The 15,898-nt window shown below is 33.0% G+C and overlaps 2 protein-coding genes across 6 annotated transcripts in view; both read right to left on the bottom strand.

Annotated features, from left to right (window-relative positions):
- Positions 1–2,566, bottom strand: part of LOC143079299 (uncharacterized) — a 41,307-nt gene extending 38,741 nt beyond the window's left edge. Inside the window, exon 1 of one of the 3 annotated variants that reach the window (XM_076254558.1) lies at positions 2,483–2,566. The gene's annotated coding sequence lies outside the window, so the exon portion shown is untranslated. Of the gene's footprint in view, positions 1–1,295; positions 1,456–2,090; positions 2,115–2,482 lie in introns of those variants that run through there. The other 2 variants (XM_076254561.1, XM_076254559.1) reach the window with 2 other exon arrangements.
- A 5,095-nt stretch (positions 2,567–7,661) lies between these two features.
- LOC143079297 (uncharacterized) overlaps positions 7,662–15,898 on the bottom strand; it is a 73,351-nt gene continuing 65,114 nt past the window's right edge. For all 3 annotated transcript variants that reach the window (XM_076254555.1, XM_076254557.1, XM_076254556.1), the window contains 5 exons: positions 15,265–15,436; positions 13,847–13,966; positions 13,032–13,178; positions 12,263–12,504; positions 7,662–10,363 (listed from right to left, as the gene is read on the bottom strand). In XM_076254555.1, coding sequence (XP_076110670.1) covers positions 10,195–10,363; positions 12,263–12,504; positions 13,032–13,178; positions 13,847–13,966; positions 15,265–15,436 — 850 coding nt within the window. In that variant the 3' untranslated portion in view covers positions 7,662–10,194. The remainder of the gene's footprint in view (positions 10,364–12,262; positions 12,505–13,031; positions 13,179–13,846; positions 13,967–15,264; positions 15,437–15,898) is intronic.

The raw sequence follows: 15,898 nt of genomic DNA, 5'->3' as shown, positions 1-15,898 counted from the left end.
TTGTCGTCTTTAATTTTTCCGTATATCTTGTTCATCCGTTTTATCCGGTACGTTAACGGATAGCTCGAACAGATGCCTAACGGATAACTTTTTTTCAATCCGTTCATGTCCGTTAGACGTCCGTCCATATCCGTTACATGTCCGTTTAGCGTACGTTTTATCCGTCGACGTCCGTTCTGTCCGTTGGAAAATTTTGAGCATGTTCAAAACTTTAAACGGACGCCCAACGGATGAAATGTCCGTTGAACGTCCGGTAGGCGTCCGTTTTGTACGGTACTCGTCCGTTTCGTGTCCGTTTTGTATCCGTTACGTGTCCGTTATACATCCGTTGAGGGTCTGGCAGATAAATTCACCAACGGACTTCTAACGGACGTCTAACTGATAAAACGGATGTTGAACGAATGAGAAACGGACTTCTACCGGACGTATAACGGATAAAACGGATGATGAACGGATTTGAAACGGATAAATTTCAATTGAAAATTTCGCGTCAGAAGTGCCAATTAGATATCTTAAGGTTCATGAATTCTTATTATTCAAAATCGAGTAGAGGCATGTCTTCACAATCCAGCAGCTCTTAGTCAGGTCAGACACTGCCATTTGGTGGCACTTTAAAGAACAAACCAAAAACCAGTTACACAGAAACATTTTGGATATTAATGCGATTTACATGTCTTATTATACATATTGTCGATTTTAATTTTTCCGTATATCTTGTTCATCCGTTTTATCCGGTAAGCTTCCGTTAGAGGTCCGTTTTATGCGGTACTCGTCCGTTGGATGTACGTTCGACATCCGTTCTGTCCGGTACGTTTCCGTTTCTAGTACGTTGCATATCCGTTGCGTGTCCGTTATGCATTCGTTACGAGTTCGTTTTATTTGGTCAATACATCAACGGACTCCCAGCGGATAACAATTTTGTCAACGGACAACTTTTATTTTCATCCGTTAGGCGTGCGTTCGTGCTATTAAGGTGTGATCGATGCTTAAACAATAAATACAATAGGTAGGTCCAATAGGTACAAATGTAGGTCCTGTAATAGAGGCCGACCAGGATGATTGTCGGAAAAACTTACAGACCTTTGCAATTACAATAGGCCACCTACAGACCCATGATAGTGTTTTTACAAGTGTTTGTAACTTGAAGTCTACACTATGGACCGGATTTAAAGTTTCCATTCAGACCGGACGTTGCTGCGTATTTATACATCCCGCACAGCAAAACGAACACCAACATTTGACAAGGATTTCACTGCCAGTCAGCAGAAGACAAACATTGACAATATTTCTATTACCCAGTCACAAGGGTCTTCATACCGCTAGTGGCGTATCCATGGAAACCGGGAAAGTGACTAGGGAAAGCTCCTCACATTGAATAGGCTGTCGGCAATCTTCCACATGAGTAAAAATCCCTCAATTGGATATTTCCTATTGGAGTACTTTTCTAGAAAATGGCTTAAATTTACAAAACATGGAATAAATTTTGATTGTGGTTATAAGAACAGTTTATAGCCTAAACAATTGCCATTTTTCAAGGTTTTCATAGACAAATAACTTGTTGGTAATTCAGTTTACAAATTTTCATCTTTTAGAGAATTTTCTGTTTTTGCCATTTCAAGCATAACATGTGAATAAATTTTAAACACTTGATATGTATCACTTTACGAGCGATAATGCCGGTAACTATTCCCAATTATCACATGTAACGCAAACTGATAAATAATTTGGTGTAACATCTAAAATCAATTATTGTATTGGGAAATATATGTATTAGGCCGAACCTTCTTTTAAAGATCATAGATTTGATTCAAACATCAGTTGAACTGAAATTGAAATACTTCAATATTTCTCTTCTCTTATATGTCCTTGAATTGTCAGTTTAAATATAATATTTCGGAGTTATTTGTTCACACAATTCAAGAATTTAATCAATATTGAATACATTTCGGAATAAAAAAAAAACAACCTTTTACTTGGGTAACTGATCATGATATTTGTTCTATAAAGAAAAACTTGAATTGTTCATAGATTTGCTTTTACAATTGTTTATTTTTGTAAATATATTTACCGTTATATTGATTGAACTTAACCTGTGGGTACTTGTCTTGTTAATTGCAATGCTATATTTAAACGGGTATATTAAATCAATAATCGTCATAGAATTTAACCTTTTTGTCTTGAGATATTTTGTTTTGCGTCGTACTATTACTATGATATTTAATTCGTAAACAAAGTGACAGTAAAAAAATATACTTCTAAATATAGAAAAAATAAATATTTTCAATACACTGAACATAATTACACAGGTACAGAAATATATATGACAACCAAACGTAAACAAGTCAAAATTGAAGCTCAAAAGATAAGGTTTAAATTAAACGCAATTTGTCCTGTGTTGTTCAATACATGTATCTACAATAACTGTTACAAATTGAGTAAACGATACAGTTGTATATTGTATTATAATGTATATAGTACGTACATTGTTACACCATTGTGTTTGTCGTATCTATCCTATAACATCAAATCCAAAATTATTACGCATCCGTTCCGAGTCCGTTTTCACAGGTAAAGAGAGAAAAATAAGGTAAACAAATATAACAGATGTAAAATGGAATCTATTTTCGTAAAATAATATTTCGATGAACAATTAATAAAATGAAAATTTGTCACAACAGCAAAGAAAAGTGCAATAAAGATATTATTTTAGAAAAAAAAATGAAAAGATTATTGTGGTTAAGAAGATGACAAAATAAAAGTAATCTAAAGGCAGATTTTCAGTGATTGATAGCAGATTAAAAAATAAATTGTTTGACTCAGACAAAAAAAATATATATCCGGAGGCGGATTTAGGGTGCAGGAAATGGTATGGGAGAGTGACTGGAGCATGACTGGAACATCCCCCTCATAGGCAGTCAATGGGCCCCAACTAATGAAAATTTCTGGATCCGCCACTGATAACTCCCGCTTGAAGTTAAATGGTTATACTCCCCTAAGAGTTTGACTCTCCCACCGAATAATTTATAAGATACATGGATGCATTATATATACTTGATTCCATTCTCATCCAATAAAATTTCTTATTATTGTCAAAGACCGAAAAATAAATTAATGATCAAATGACTAACCAAGACTCTAAGACCACAAGTTGTTTGTTGCTCTGGCTGCTCAAATTAACTAATGGAATTAAATAAAAAAAATAAATCGAGAACAGTCCAGTTTAGTACAGTCCAGTCCAATCAATTGAACTCTTTTCGATTTGGTAAAATTCAAATCAAATGTTCAAACTAGGCTGGTACTTCAAATCATCAGTTTTGCCAAGTGTATTGACACATTGTAAGAGGTTACTCAAAAAATACATTCCCGTACCTTTCGTTAACATACAGAAAAAAAGGGTTGGGTTTTTTCTCTGTGTCAGAATTGTGTTTTATTAAGTTTTTCGACGCTACCAACAATTTTTTTCCCAAGATTTAACAGTTTAAGGTAAAGGGTAAATCTGAGTTTAGAATATTTTTTTCGTCAAATTGGGGATCCGAATATTTTTTTGGGAAACAACTGTAGCGCCCCCACCCCTTTGAAGTTAAATGGTCGTTCCCTTATATATATATATAATGACACATCTCAACTTAATGCACTTGATCTCTGATGTGTTCTGATTGATACTTTAGTCTTAGATACATAGTTTTTTATTAGTTGTTTTTGGCTTTGAACTAGCTGTCAAATAACTGTGAGAACTCACAGATCTAGATGCTTTGTATCTACATTGTTGTGATGGATGAATAAGTATCCTGCTTTGTCCGGTCTGTGTTTTTATTAGATGTATTTCTACTTTGTATCTAACTAATGAATTAACTAAATATGAACGACGGGTGCCACATGTGGAGCAGGATCTGCCTACCCTTCCGGAGCACCTGAGATCACCCCTAGTTTTTGGTGGGGTTCGTTGTCAGTTTATTTTCGATTTATGAGTTTGACTGTCCCTCTGGAATATTTCGTCCCTCTTATAAGCCTTTATCAACTGATTGTAATTGTTTGTTATTATATTATACGGTTACACTACTATCCCAGGTTAGGGGAGGGTTTGAACCTTCAAACATGATTAACCTCCGCCACATTATTGATATACCTGTTCGAAGTCAGAAGCTGCTACTTCAGTGTTGTCGTTGGTTCATATTTGATAAACTTGAATCGTTTTTTTATATATTAGGCCGTTAGTTTTCTATCTTGAAATGTTTAAAATTTTGATTTCGGGGCCTTTTATAGCTGGATATACGGTATGGGCTCTAGTCATTTTTGAAGGCCGTACGGTTGTCTATAATTGCTTACATCTACTTCATTTGAACTCCGATGGCTAGTTGTATCATTTGCAATAAAACCTCATCTCCATGTTTTATATGTTTGTATGTAAAATTCATTCATTGCATATTAATGACTTATAAAATTCAAAATGGAAATGGGGAATGTGTCAAAGAGACAACAACCCGACCATAGAACAGACAACAGCAGAAGGTCACCAATAGGTTTTCAATGCAGCGAGAAATTCTCACACCCGGGGGCGTCCTTCAGCTGGCCCCTAAAAAATATATATATACTAGTTCAGTGAAAATAAACGTCATACTTAACTCCAAATCATAAGAAAACTAAAATTAAAAATAACACAAGACCAACAAAGGCCAGAGGCTCCTGACTTGCGACGGGGTTAAACATATATTAATATAATCATGATGAATTTCTTACTCATACATGTACACCTATCACGTGTCATGCCTATATATGCCATATATCGTTATATTTTGTAAACAAGAGAGCCAATAGCTATTTACTAGTCTGCATCGCATATACCTGTTTTTTTATAATTATAATGAACTTTTACGCGATTGACAATAAGTGTTATTGTTGTCAGTTTTGTTCTTAACGTTCTAATGAAAGAGATTGACATACATTAAAGGATTAAACTTTGTAAGTTTCCTATGAGTGAACCAAACGCTCTGGTGTGTGCATCGGACTTTAATTATTCATAACACATGCCCATGTATTATCTAACCAATAATATATTATATGCACCATAGAAATTATGTCCATGAAACAATAATTATCGAACAAATATACAATCCTCATCTTGTTAGTTTTCCTGAGACATAAGTAAGACTACTGGATTCAGGAACACGCACATATTTTTATTATATATTTCATCTAAACATCATCCCAAAAAGGGTAGATCTGTAAATATGCGTCAGTAAATTTTTTGTTCTTCTCTCGCCGGGATTCGAACTCATGCTACTGAGATATCCTGGCACCAAATTGCATTGCAGAGTGACCGATATATGTACTGTTTCTAGATGGATTGAAGAATTGGAAATTGCAACACCATAATGGTTGCAATGACAAAAATTCAAAAGAGTTCCGAGGAACCCAGTGTCTCGCCTACTCTTGCTGTTAATCGTAGGCTCAACAAAAATGACGAAAAAAATCAATAAAAATATTCTTCCTGATACTTTTATTAAGAAGCTTCTGTCCAAGTTTGGTAAAAATCCAGGATAGTTTATGAATCTAATAAATGTTTAAAAAACTTTAGCTGCAGACTGTATGTAATGTTAACTGGAAGAAATACTAAGTCCATTTATAAGTACAATACAGATACACAGGTACAAAATTTTAACAAAATTTCCTTCTAAATACTTGCTTTTGATCATCAACAAGCTTCTGTCGAAGTTTGGTACAAATCCAAAACAGTATAAGAAAGTTACAAAATTTTAAAAACTTTAACCACAGAGTGAATATGTTGTTTCCTGGCAGAATATCTAAAATATAAAACAGAAGATGTGGTATGATTGCCAATGAGACAACTGTCCACAAGAGACCAAAATAACACAGACATTAACAACTATAGGTCACCATACGACCTTCAACAATAAGCACATAGTCAGCTATAAAAGGCCCCGATATGACAATGTAAAACAATTCAAACGAGAAAACCAACGGCCTTATTTATATAAAAAAAGGAAGTCCATTTAAAAGTAAAATACGGAAAAAACGAATTATTTTTTTATACAAAATTTTCTTCTGGATACTATCTTATGATCATAAACAAGCTTCTGTCCAAGTTTGGTACAAACCCAGGATAGTTTAAGAAAGTTATTAAAATTTCAAAAACTTTAACCACAGAGTGAATATTTGTGGACGCCGCCGACGACGACAACAACGACGTCGGAATGTAGGATCGCTATGGCTCGCTTTTTCGACTAAAGTCTAAGGCTCGGCAAAAATGGTTAACTAGGCACTCTATCTAGTCGTTTGTGTATCTCGTAGAATGTGGTGAAATTTTTTCAATTTTTCTATTATAGACGCAGTCATGGTCATCGCCATTATACATTACCTTCTTGCAGTGATGTTTCTATTCATGACTTTTTCCTACAAATGTCTCGATGCCATAAATTCGGGCAATACTAGTAAATTTAGTCTAGTATCTATGATGAACTTATTTACAACCACTGGGTCAATGCCACTGCTGGTGGAGTTTTAATTCCTCGATGGTATCACCAGCCCAGTAGTCAGCACTTCTGTGCCGACATGAATTATCATTGATATGGTAATATTTATTAATTAACTGTTTACAAAACTTTTGACTTTTTGAAATACAAAGACTTTTTTACCTCAGGAATAGATTACCATAGCTGTATTTGGTAAAACTGTTAGGAATTTTGGTCCTCAGAGCTCTTCAACTTCGTGCTTTATTTGGCCTATTTAACTTTTTTTGGATTTGAGCGTCACTGATAAGTCTTTTGTAGACGAAACGCTTGTCTGGCGTAAATACTAAATTAAGTCCAGGTATCTATGAGGAATTTATTAACAAGCACTGGGTCGATTCCACTGCTGGTAGAGTTTTAATTCCCCGAGGGTATCACTAGCCCAGTAGTCAGCACTTCTATGCTGACATGAATCATTGATATGGTAATATTTATAAATTAACTGTTTACAAAAAATTTGAATTTTTGAAATACTAAGGCTTTTCTACCTCAGGTATAGATTACCATAGCTGTATTTGGCAAAACTTTTAGGAGTTTTGGTCCTCAAAGCTCTGCAACTTCGTACTTTTTTTTTCACTTGAATTTTTTGGGATTCGAGCGTCACTGATGAGTCTGTTGTAGACGAAACGCATGTCTGGCGTAAATACTAAAGTTAGTCCTGGTATCTATGATGAGTTTATACATAATTCATTATAATTCAGTTTACTCGAAAATGCCTTACTACTTTCAAGATAAGTCTACTGATAATCTCTTATATCCATAACAAACCAAATGTGACCAAAATTTTCGATAACAAAGATGTGTTGCCGGATCTTATTATTGACGATATACCTCCTGATTGTACCTGTGCTGATTGCTGATTTCCCATTCAAGTACAATCCGACAGGCAACGTCATTAATAGTGACTTGAACATTGTTATTAACAGTTCCTACAAAATGTTTTATCAAAAGACCCGAAACACTACACTATACAACAACCACATCATTTCAAAAAGACAGACAGAGATACTTATGTATACATTTAAACTTATAAACTTCGTTCACATAACGCAAAAACACATACCGAGATGTTTTCATTAGTTTACCTTCATAACACTAAATATTTATACTGAGAAGGCGCAACTACTACACATGCATCACTAGAGTATTTATTGAAAGAATACAGAAATAACAGAAAAATAAATAAAAAAGAATGTAAACATACATATATATTATGATTCCAAATAGAATAACCATAAATGTGAGTATCATAGTTTATTAAAAAATAATACAAAAATATTAGAGACTTGAATATATGCCTATCGCTGCTCTTACAAAATCTACAACTTCATGCATATCAATGAATCATATCCTTTAGAACTAGTTACAATTTTCGCATTTTAAGCAAGTTGTTTTGCTCGGTATAATAAATCACTCAAAGATCGGTTATGATAGTAAAAGCAAGTTTGTTTATTAGGTATTGCCCTCGGCTCCGCCTCGAGTAAGAGTCGGTATCTCAGGCCAACACACTTGCTGTAATCCCCATAAACAGTAAATAGGTGTAAAATATGTATTCCGCAGATACAAAAAAAAAATTACAAATCAAGATAGAAAAAAAATCCTGCAAAATTCCTGAAACGAAATTAACATAAAAGGGATCAACAATTAAACTTTCAGGGGGATCGATAACACCCGTAGCCTGGGGAATCGAAGGGTTCGTACGACCCCTTTGAAAATAAATAAGGACTGTTTGTGAAGTTGACGTTCTGTTTGAATCGTTACTGTTAAAAGTTGAGTATGTATTGAACCCCATTCTTGGTATGGGCCTGTCTATGGTATTTTTCTTTGTCAAAACAAAAATTTCACGAACATTTTTTTTCAAAGTTTTTCGATGCCATAAACCAAATTAATTCTTTTTCAAAATTTAACACTATAAAGTATGGGAAAGTGGATTAAGATTGTTTTTTTTTGTCATCTGCTTGGCGACAACATTTGTTTCATCAAATTGGGGATCAGAATATATTTTTAGGAACAAACAATAACTCCCCTGAAGTTAAATGGTCGTTCCCTAACGCAAACGACAAATGCTTCAAAGTAATAACAATATCCATTGGGTCGGATAACAAAAATATCAAAATAATCACATATCAAATTCACTAGAGTATATAATCACATTTCTTATTATGAAGTATTTCATTTGATTGTTTGTTTTGCAACTGCTCTATTTAGAAAAATATGTTTTGTTCAATTCATTGCTTATAAGGCCCACAAAGACATATTGCAAATGAAAGAAATGATAAAAGGCGTTTTGTACACTTATCTTTCATACTATATTCATACTATATTCCCAGAAATAATAAAACTCTTGTATTTTGTTTGCATGAAGTTTCCACATTCTTAACATTTTGGTAGTAATTTCTCAAATGTATATAAAGCCAATTTTATCCCTATCTATGTCCACTGATACAAACACCCTTGTATAAAACAAAGGACAGAAGTACATGTACGCTTAATGCCATCACCATCGTTATCATTAAATATCACATTTATCTAACAGTATTTACTATAAGAATACAAATTTTCATAAGAAGGCATACAAACTAATGGAAAACTTCATCGCTCATTTCAAAAGCTTTATAAAAAATTCAAAATGTATATCATATTATGCAAAATATTACAACACTGGAGATTAACATTAAAAAAAGTAATTATAAATATATGTAGGATATTTGGTTGCTTTCCCATTAGTAAATGTAGGAAATTTGTTAAATTATTGCAAAAATAAATTTGTTTAAAAAATCATAATAAGAGTAAACACTATCAAACTAATAAAACAGATAATAACTATAATATATTAATACAAAATATTACATCAATCTTAACATGGTTTCTTAAGTTTGCTTTATTCCATAAGTTCTAGATGGGGTTTTACAATATAGAGAAAAAGGACAACACCTTCAGAATAATGGGTAACACAAATAAGAAACAGAGAATAATACACCTATGAATAATAGAGAATAATTAGGTGCCAAATATAATGAATAGTAATCGTATTTGTCAAAATGGAGAAAGAACAGAAAATGAAAAAGTGTAAAGAATAAAGATAAATGTAGACAACTCCTCCAATCCAGAACCTCGTATAAGAAGAATGAGAAAACATTATGTCTTGCAATTTTAAACAGTAGTTAAATGATTCTATAGCAATGATAAAGCATAGATTAAATATGGGGAACTGAAGTATTTTAAAAAAAATCCAGTTTTAATAATGCTACATGGTTGAGTATTTAAGTTTCATCAATGTATAGACAAAAAAAACCACATAATTTCATAGATCTTCTTATATTCCACACTGTACTTTCTAAAATAATTAACATATCAGTATTTTACATTTTACATTAATTTTTACATTTCACATGTAACATAAATTCAAAATTTCTTAAAGGAACAATTGCCCTTGGATGATGATTTTAACCCATATTTGTGTTTTGAGCAAATATTAATTAGATAGAGAGAACATCAAATAATACATTTGTAATTTGAATTGTCTTAATGATTAAATATAAAATAAAAGAAGTCTTTGGTATCATATTAGCTATCAAAATCATAAACATTTCATACATTTAGCTGTATTCCTTTCCGTTTATTTGCTGTTTAACTTTATACAATGTCATAAAAATCGCATCCAATCCTATTTCGTTTTTATCATTGCTGAGACAGTATTTAGTGCCTCTTTCACAGCAACTGTATCTGGATGATTGTCTCCTAGGAACATCTCATGGATCTTGTACGACTCTGTAAACTGAAATCTTGCCTTCTCAAAATGGTTGGTTCCAAAATAGAAAGCTCCTAGATTGTACCTGCAACAATATCACACAACATGAGCGCCTACATTTATATCGATACTTCATTAGCAACTTCATATACTAGAATATTGATAAAAACATAACAATAAAAAGCAATGCGATTTGTTTACCAGTCACTAACCATCAGAACCACAGGGCATTGATTAAAACAACGTTAGTCTTGAATCTGTATAACATTTATCATTAAGCGGCGAACATTTCACACGTTTCTAAAAGCACATGTGTTCAACGTCAATTTTATGGTTAAAGTTTTTTTTCTCTTAAATAGTTTTTTTAATGATATCATTATAATGTATTACATAAAATAAACAGGGTCTTCTGTAGGATTGCAGTGTTGAGATAAAAAGATGTAGCACAGACCAAGGGGACATTTAAAAACTAAAAATTCAATAATTATTTGACCATGCAATGGCTTAAACAAAATTCGTAAGGGTTCTGTGGAACCCAGTGTCACGCCTACTTTTGCGTTTTGGCAAAGTATGAATAAGTTCTATCATTTTTAATTTAGACACCCATACCACCTTAACTGGAAGAGAAACTAAGTAAAATATAGAAAAACAGGAAAACAAATTTAACAATATTTTGTTCTAGATACTAGTTTTTGTTCAAAACCAAAATTCTGTCAAAGTTTAGTAGAAATCCAGGATAGTTTAAGAAAGTGATTCAAATTTTAAATACTTTAACCACAGATTCTGGCAGAAAATAATTATCAAAGGTACCAGGATTAAAATTCAATACGCTAAACGCGCGTCTAGTCTGCATAAGACTCATCAGTGACGCTCAGATCAAAACAGTTAAATAACCAAACAAGTACAAAGTTGAAAAGCTTGAGGACCAAATTTCCAAAACGTTGTGCCAAATACGGCTAATGTAATCTACTCCTGGGATAAAAAAAAAATCCTTTGTTTTTCGAAAAATTCGAAGTTTTGTAAACAGGATATTTTTAAAAATGACCATATACTTGATATTCATATCGACATCTAAGTGCTGACTACTGAGTTCGGTGACGAAACGTCCACCTGCAATGTCATCGACCCAGTGGTGTACATAGTTTTCAAAGGTACCAGGATTATAATTTAATACGCCAGACGCGCGTTTCGTCTACATGAGACTCATCAATGACGCTCAAATCATTTAGAAAAACTAGTCCTTTTATAAGTAAAATACGGATAAACAGATTTTTGCTTTTACAAAATTTACTTCTTGATACTATCTTATGATCATCAGCAAGCTTCTGTCCAAGTTGGATAGACATCCAGGATAGTTTAAGAAAGTTAATAAAATTTCAAAAACTTTAACCAGATTAAATATTTGGGGACGCCGCCGACGATGGAGGTTTAGGATCGCTTTGTCTCACTTTTTCGACAAAAGTCGAAAGCTCGTCAAAAGTCGAAAACTCGATAAAAATTAAAGGACAATGAAAAGACAAATAATTAAAAAAAAACCTACATATATACTAATAGACAATCCACACCCCACTAACAACTTGGGTCATCTCATCTGTTTCGGAAGGAAAAGCAAATAATTTTTCCACTGTTGGCACGTGGTAAGCACACATTTGGCGATTACTGTTATTCGGTAGTCAAAATCAAGAAAAAGAAAACATGATTGTGGCTAACTGTACAACAAGTAAATCAGTTCATGTCTTGAAATTATCATCCCTGGCGCAAATATTCCATAATGGTCAACTAACTCGTGATGATGTCTGCAGTACTTCCAATAGACTGACTTTAACTTTACCACTCCGAAACTATGGTTCAATAGTTTCCTTGGATCAAGTGAACAGTAATAAGGTTCAGCCTTTGTGTTATGGACCTAGATTGCTATAGTGTTTGGTAATATCTTTTACACATTGATTTCTACAAAATATTAACGAAACAAATTATTACAAACCGTATTGATCCTGTTCCTAAATAATTATTGCCGTATGTTTCTAGAATAATGGACAAAGCTGCTTCATATAATTGTCCTGCCATGACGTCATTCTTATCATCATATACAAGTCCAATCTCATTTAATACGACAGCCGTGCGTGGATGATTGGTACCAACTTCACTCCTCGTGACCTTCAAATCCTGCATGTAATAGGCAAGTGCCTCATCTACACGACCTTGTTTGTAAGACAACTGTCCAAGCTGAAAAGAAATAGCAACAGGAGGATTAGGCTGATGATCTCACTAAATTTTAACATCATTAAAAAAATATATAGATACAAAAATAGGTGTAGGTATATATAGCGGTAATCGTCAGTTCAAATAAAACTATTGCACAGACTATTTACAAATCTATATTGCTGATACAAGCATATGCCATGCAAAAAATGTCAATTTTGAAGGATCTTGATGGATGATAATCTACAAAACGACTCATACAACTATTGTATAAACCCTGCAAAGTGGCTTGTGGCGAATTGGAAATTTCTAAGTATAATTATATAGAAATCAAACCATCTAAAATCGATTCATTCGTAGTACTTAAAATACAAGTTGTTTTAAAAACTTACTAACACTGTACAATACAACGGAAATAAATCATCTAAATTAAAAATTTATTCACAGGACTCTATGAACTAACCAAGAATATCTAAACCAAAAGATCTAATATTTATTGAACATGCCATTTGTATGTGTATTAAATAATATGGCAATTAATTGTATCTTGCCTTTGTCAAAATAGCAGCTACAAAATGATGCTTCTTTCCAAGAACAAATGTTGCTAGCTCCAACGCTCTTGTCATTAATATCTTAGCTTCAAACATGTCTTCCTTGTGAATGTAAACGGTCGACAAGCCAAGGAGTCCTTCACACAACTAATAGATATTAAAAACAAATAAAACAAAATTATATCAAAGCAAAGGAACATCATACTCATACTATAACAATGTATAATACAATTATTCTTCATTTACTGGTTTTATGAAAAATGCAAATGCTGCTGTTGCCAAAATGTATTTCAGAACTAACTAGTAGGATATATGTTCATATTTGTTGAAATAACATTTTTATGAAAGACATGTCTCACAAGAAACACAAAAGCTGGTTGTTAAACGTTGTTTTTAAACCAACAGCGATTTTGAAATTATATATCAAACTAAATATTATCATTTAAACACTTTTATGGACATCATGCTACAGGCTGCTCTATGGACACATGAAATTATTAAACGTGTTGTTTTAAATTTTTATAAATAAATCTGTATTGGCATTTATTGGCTTTATAACTATTTCGAAATGAGCGTCGCTGATGAGTTTTATGTAGACGAAACGCGCGTCTGACGTTCTAAATAATAATACTGGTACCTTTGATAACTATTATTTAATTGTACTTGCGATAGTATCATTAGTAAAATTGATGTTTTGCTCGTTGCCAACAATATGTGTTTGGGATTAATTCTGTTCCTTACATTGCCAGATTGCTGTCTTTTAGATGTATAACCCATATCTCCCTCTCAGTTATAAAAATGGCAATTAATCATACCTGCAGCTTCTGACTTGGAGACCGAATTCTGTTTTGTCTATTTATTGCATCATTGTACACTGTAACAGCTTTGTCATATTCTCCTAGTTGACGATACACAGTTCCTAGATCATGTAATCCCTGAAACAACAAAAACATATGGCTGTTATTTCACAGCGTCTTTAATTAAATAAGACATGTACATTCAAAATAAGAATAAAGGCCACACTTGGGTGGATGGTATAGTAGACAAAAAATGTGTAAGGGTTCCGCGGAACCCAGTGTCTCGCCTACTTTTGCTGTAAATTGCAGGCTCAACAAAAATGAGGAAAAACTCAATAAAAATATTCCTCTTGATACTATCTTTTAATTGTAAGAAGCTTCTGTCCAAGTTTGGTAAAATTCCAGGATAGTTTATGAATCTAAAAAATGTTTTAAAAACTTTAGCTGCAAACTGTATGTAATGTTAACTGGAAGAAATCAAAGTCCATTTAAAAGTAAAATACGGAAAAAATTGATTTATCTTTTTAAAAAATTTACTTCTGGATACTATTTTATGATCATAAATAAGCTTCTGTCCAAGTTTGGTACAAACCCAGCATAGTTTAAGAAAGTTATTAAAATTTTAAAAACTTTAACCACAGAGTGAATGTAATGTTTCCCCGCAGAAAAACTAAGTCCATTTAAAAGTAAAATACGGAAAAAATAGATTTATTTTTTTACAAAATTTTCTTCTGGATACTATCTTATGATCATAAACAAGCTTCTGTCCAAGTTTGGTACAAACCCAAGATAGTTTAAGAAAGTTATTAAAATTCTAAAAACTTTAACCACAGAGTGAATGTAATGTTTCCCCGCAGAAAAAACTTAGTCCATTTATAAGTAAAATACGGTAAAAATGGAATTTTATTTTTACAAAATTTACTTCTGGATACTATCTTATGATCATAAACAAGCTTCTATCCAAGTTTGGTAGAAATCCAGTATAGTTTATGAAAGTTATTAAAATTTCAAAAACTTTAACCACAGAGTGAATATTCGTGGACGACGCCGACGACGACGGAATGTAGGATCGCTTAGTCTCGCTTTTTCGACTAAAGTCGAAGGCTCGACAAAAAGGAAGAGCGTAAAAAAAATAAACAGGCGAAGAACCTCTTTGTGCGACTGTCATGCAGTTGAGAGGTTTGGGAAGCTATGGAACCAGGTATGATCCGTAAATTTCCACACAGTAAAATGTCTGTTCGAGGTCAGGAGTGTGACAGTTGTTGTCGTTTGGTTTGATGTGTTTGAACATTTGATTTAGACATTCGGACTTTCTTAAGGATTTTCCCAGGAGTTTGGTATTTTGATTATTTTACTTTTTATTGAATTATACAACTAATAAAAGTAAACAAATTATTACAATTGTAAATGTCTATTCTCTACGACGCTGAAATTACCGTAATGACATCAGGATGTTTACAGCGATATTCCCAACTCTGACTAAAAGGGTCGTATACAATAGTTCCATGTGATTCCCCGAAGTTCATCTCCAGTTGCTTTATCAAAGTCTTGTATACAGTCTTGGCTGCTTCCATTAATCCTAGTTTTAGGAAAAACTTTCCAAGATTTCTGACAATACATAAATATGCTTATATAGTTATGATAAACATAAGATAATGTAGTTTAATGAACAATACAATGACATATTTCCTGTTACAAAACTTTCGAAAAACTAAGGATTTTCTTACCCCAAGAATAGATTAGTCCTTAATGCTTTTCAACTTTGTACTGGTTTGGCTTTACAACTTTTTTTATTTGAGCGTCACTGATGAGTCATGTAGACGAAACGCGCGTCTGGCGTATTAAATTATTATCCTGGTACCTTTGATAACTATTTTCACCACTGGGTCGATGCCGCTACTGGTGGACGTTTCGTCCCCGATGGTATCACTAACCCCGTAGCCAGCACTTCGGTTTTTACATGAATATCAATGATATGGTCATTTTTATAAATTTCCTGTTACAAAACTTTAATTTTTTCGAAAAACTAAGGATTTTCTTATCCCAGGAATAGATTACCTTAGCCGTATT

This window comes from Mytilus galloprovincialis, chromosome 6 (assembly GCF_965363235.1).
Source record: "Mytilus galloprovincialis chromosome 6, xbMytGall1.hap1.1, whole genome shotgun sequence".
NCBI classification, from domain to species: domain Eukaryota; kingdom Metazoa; phylum Mollusca; class Bivalvia; order Mytilida; family Mytilidae; genus Mytilus; species Mytilus galloprovincialis.
Note: the sequence above shows the minus strand (reverse complement) of the source record. Positions and strands in the feature narration are given on the sequence as shown.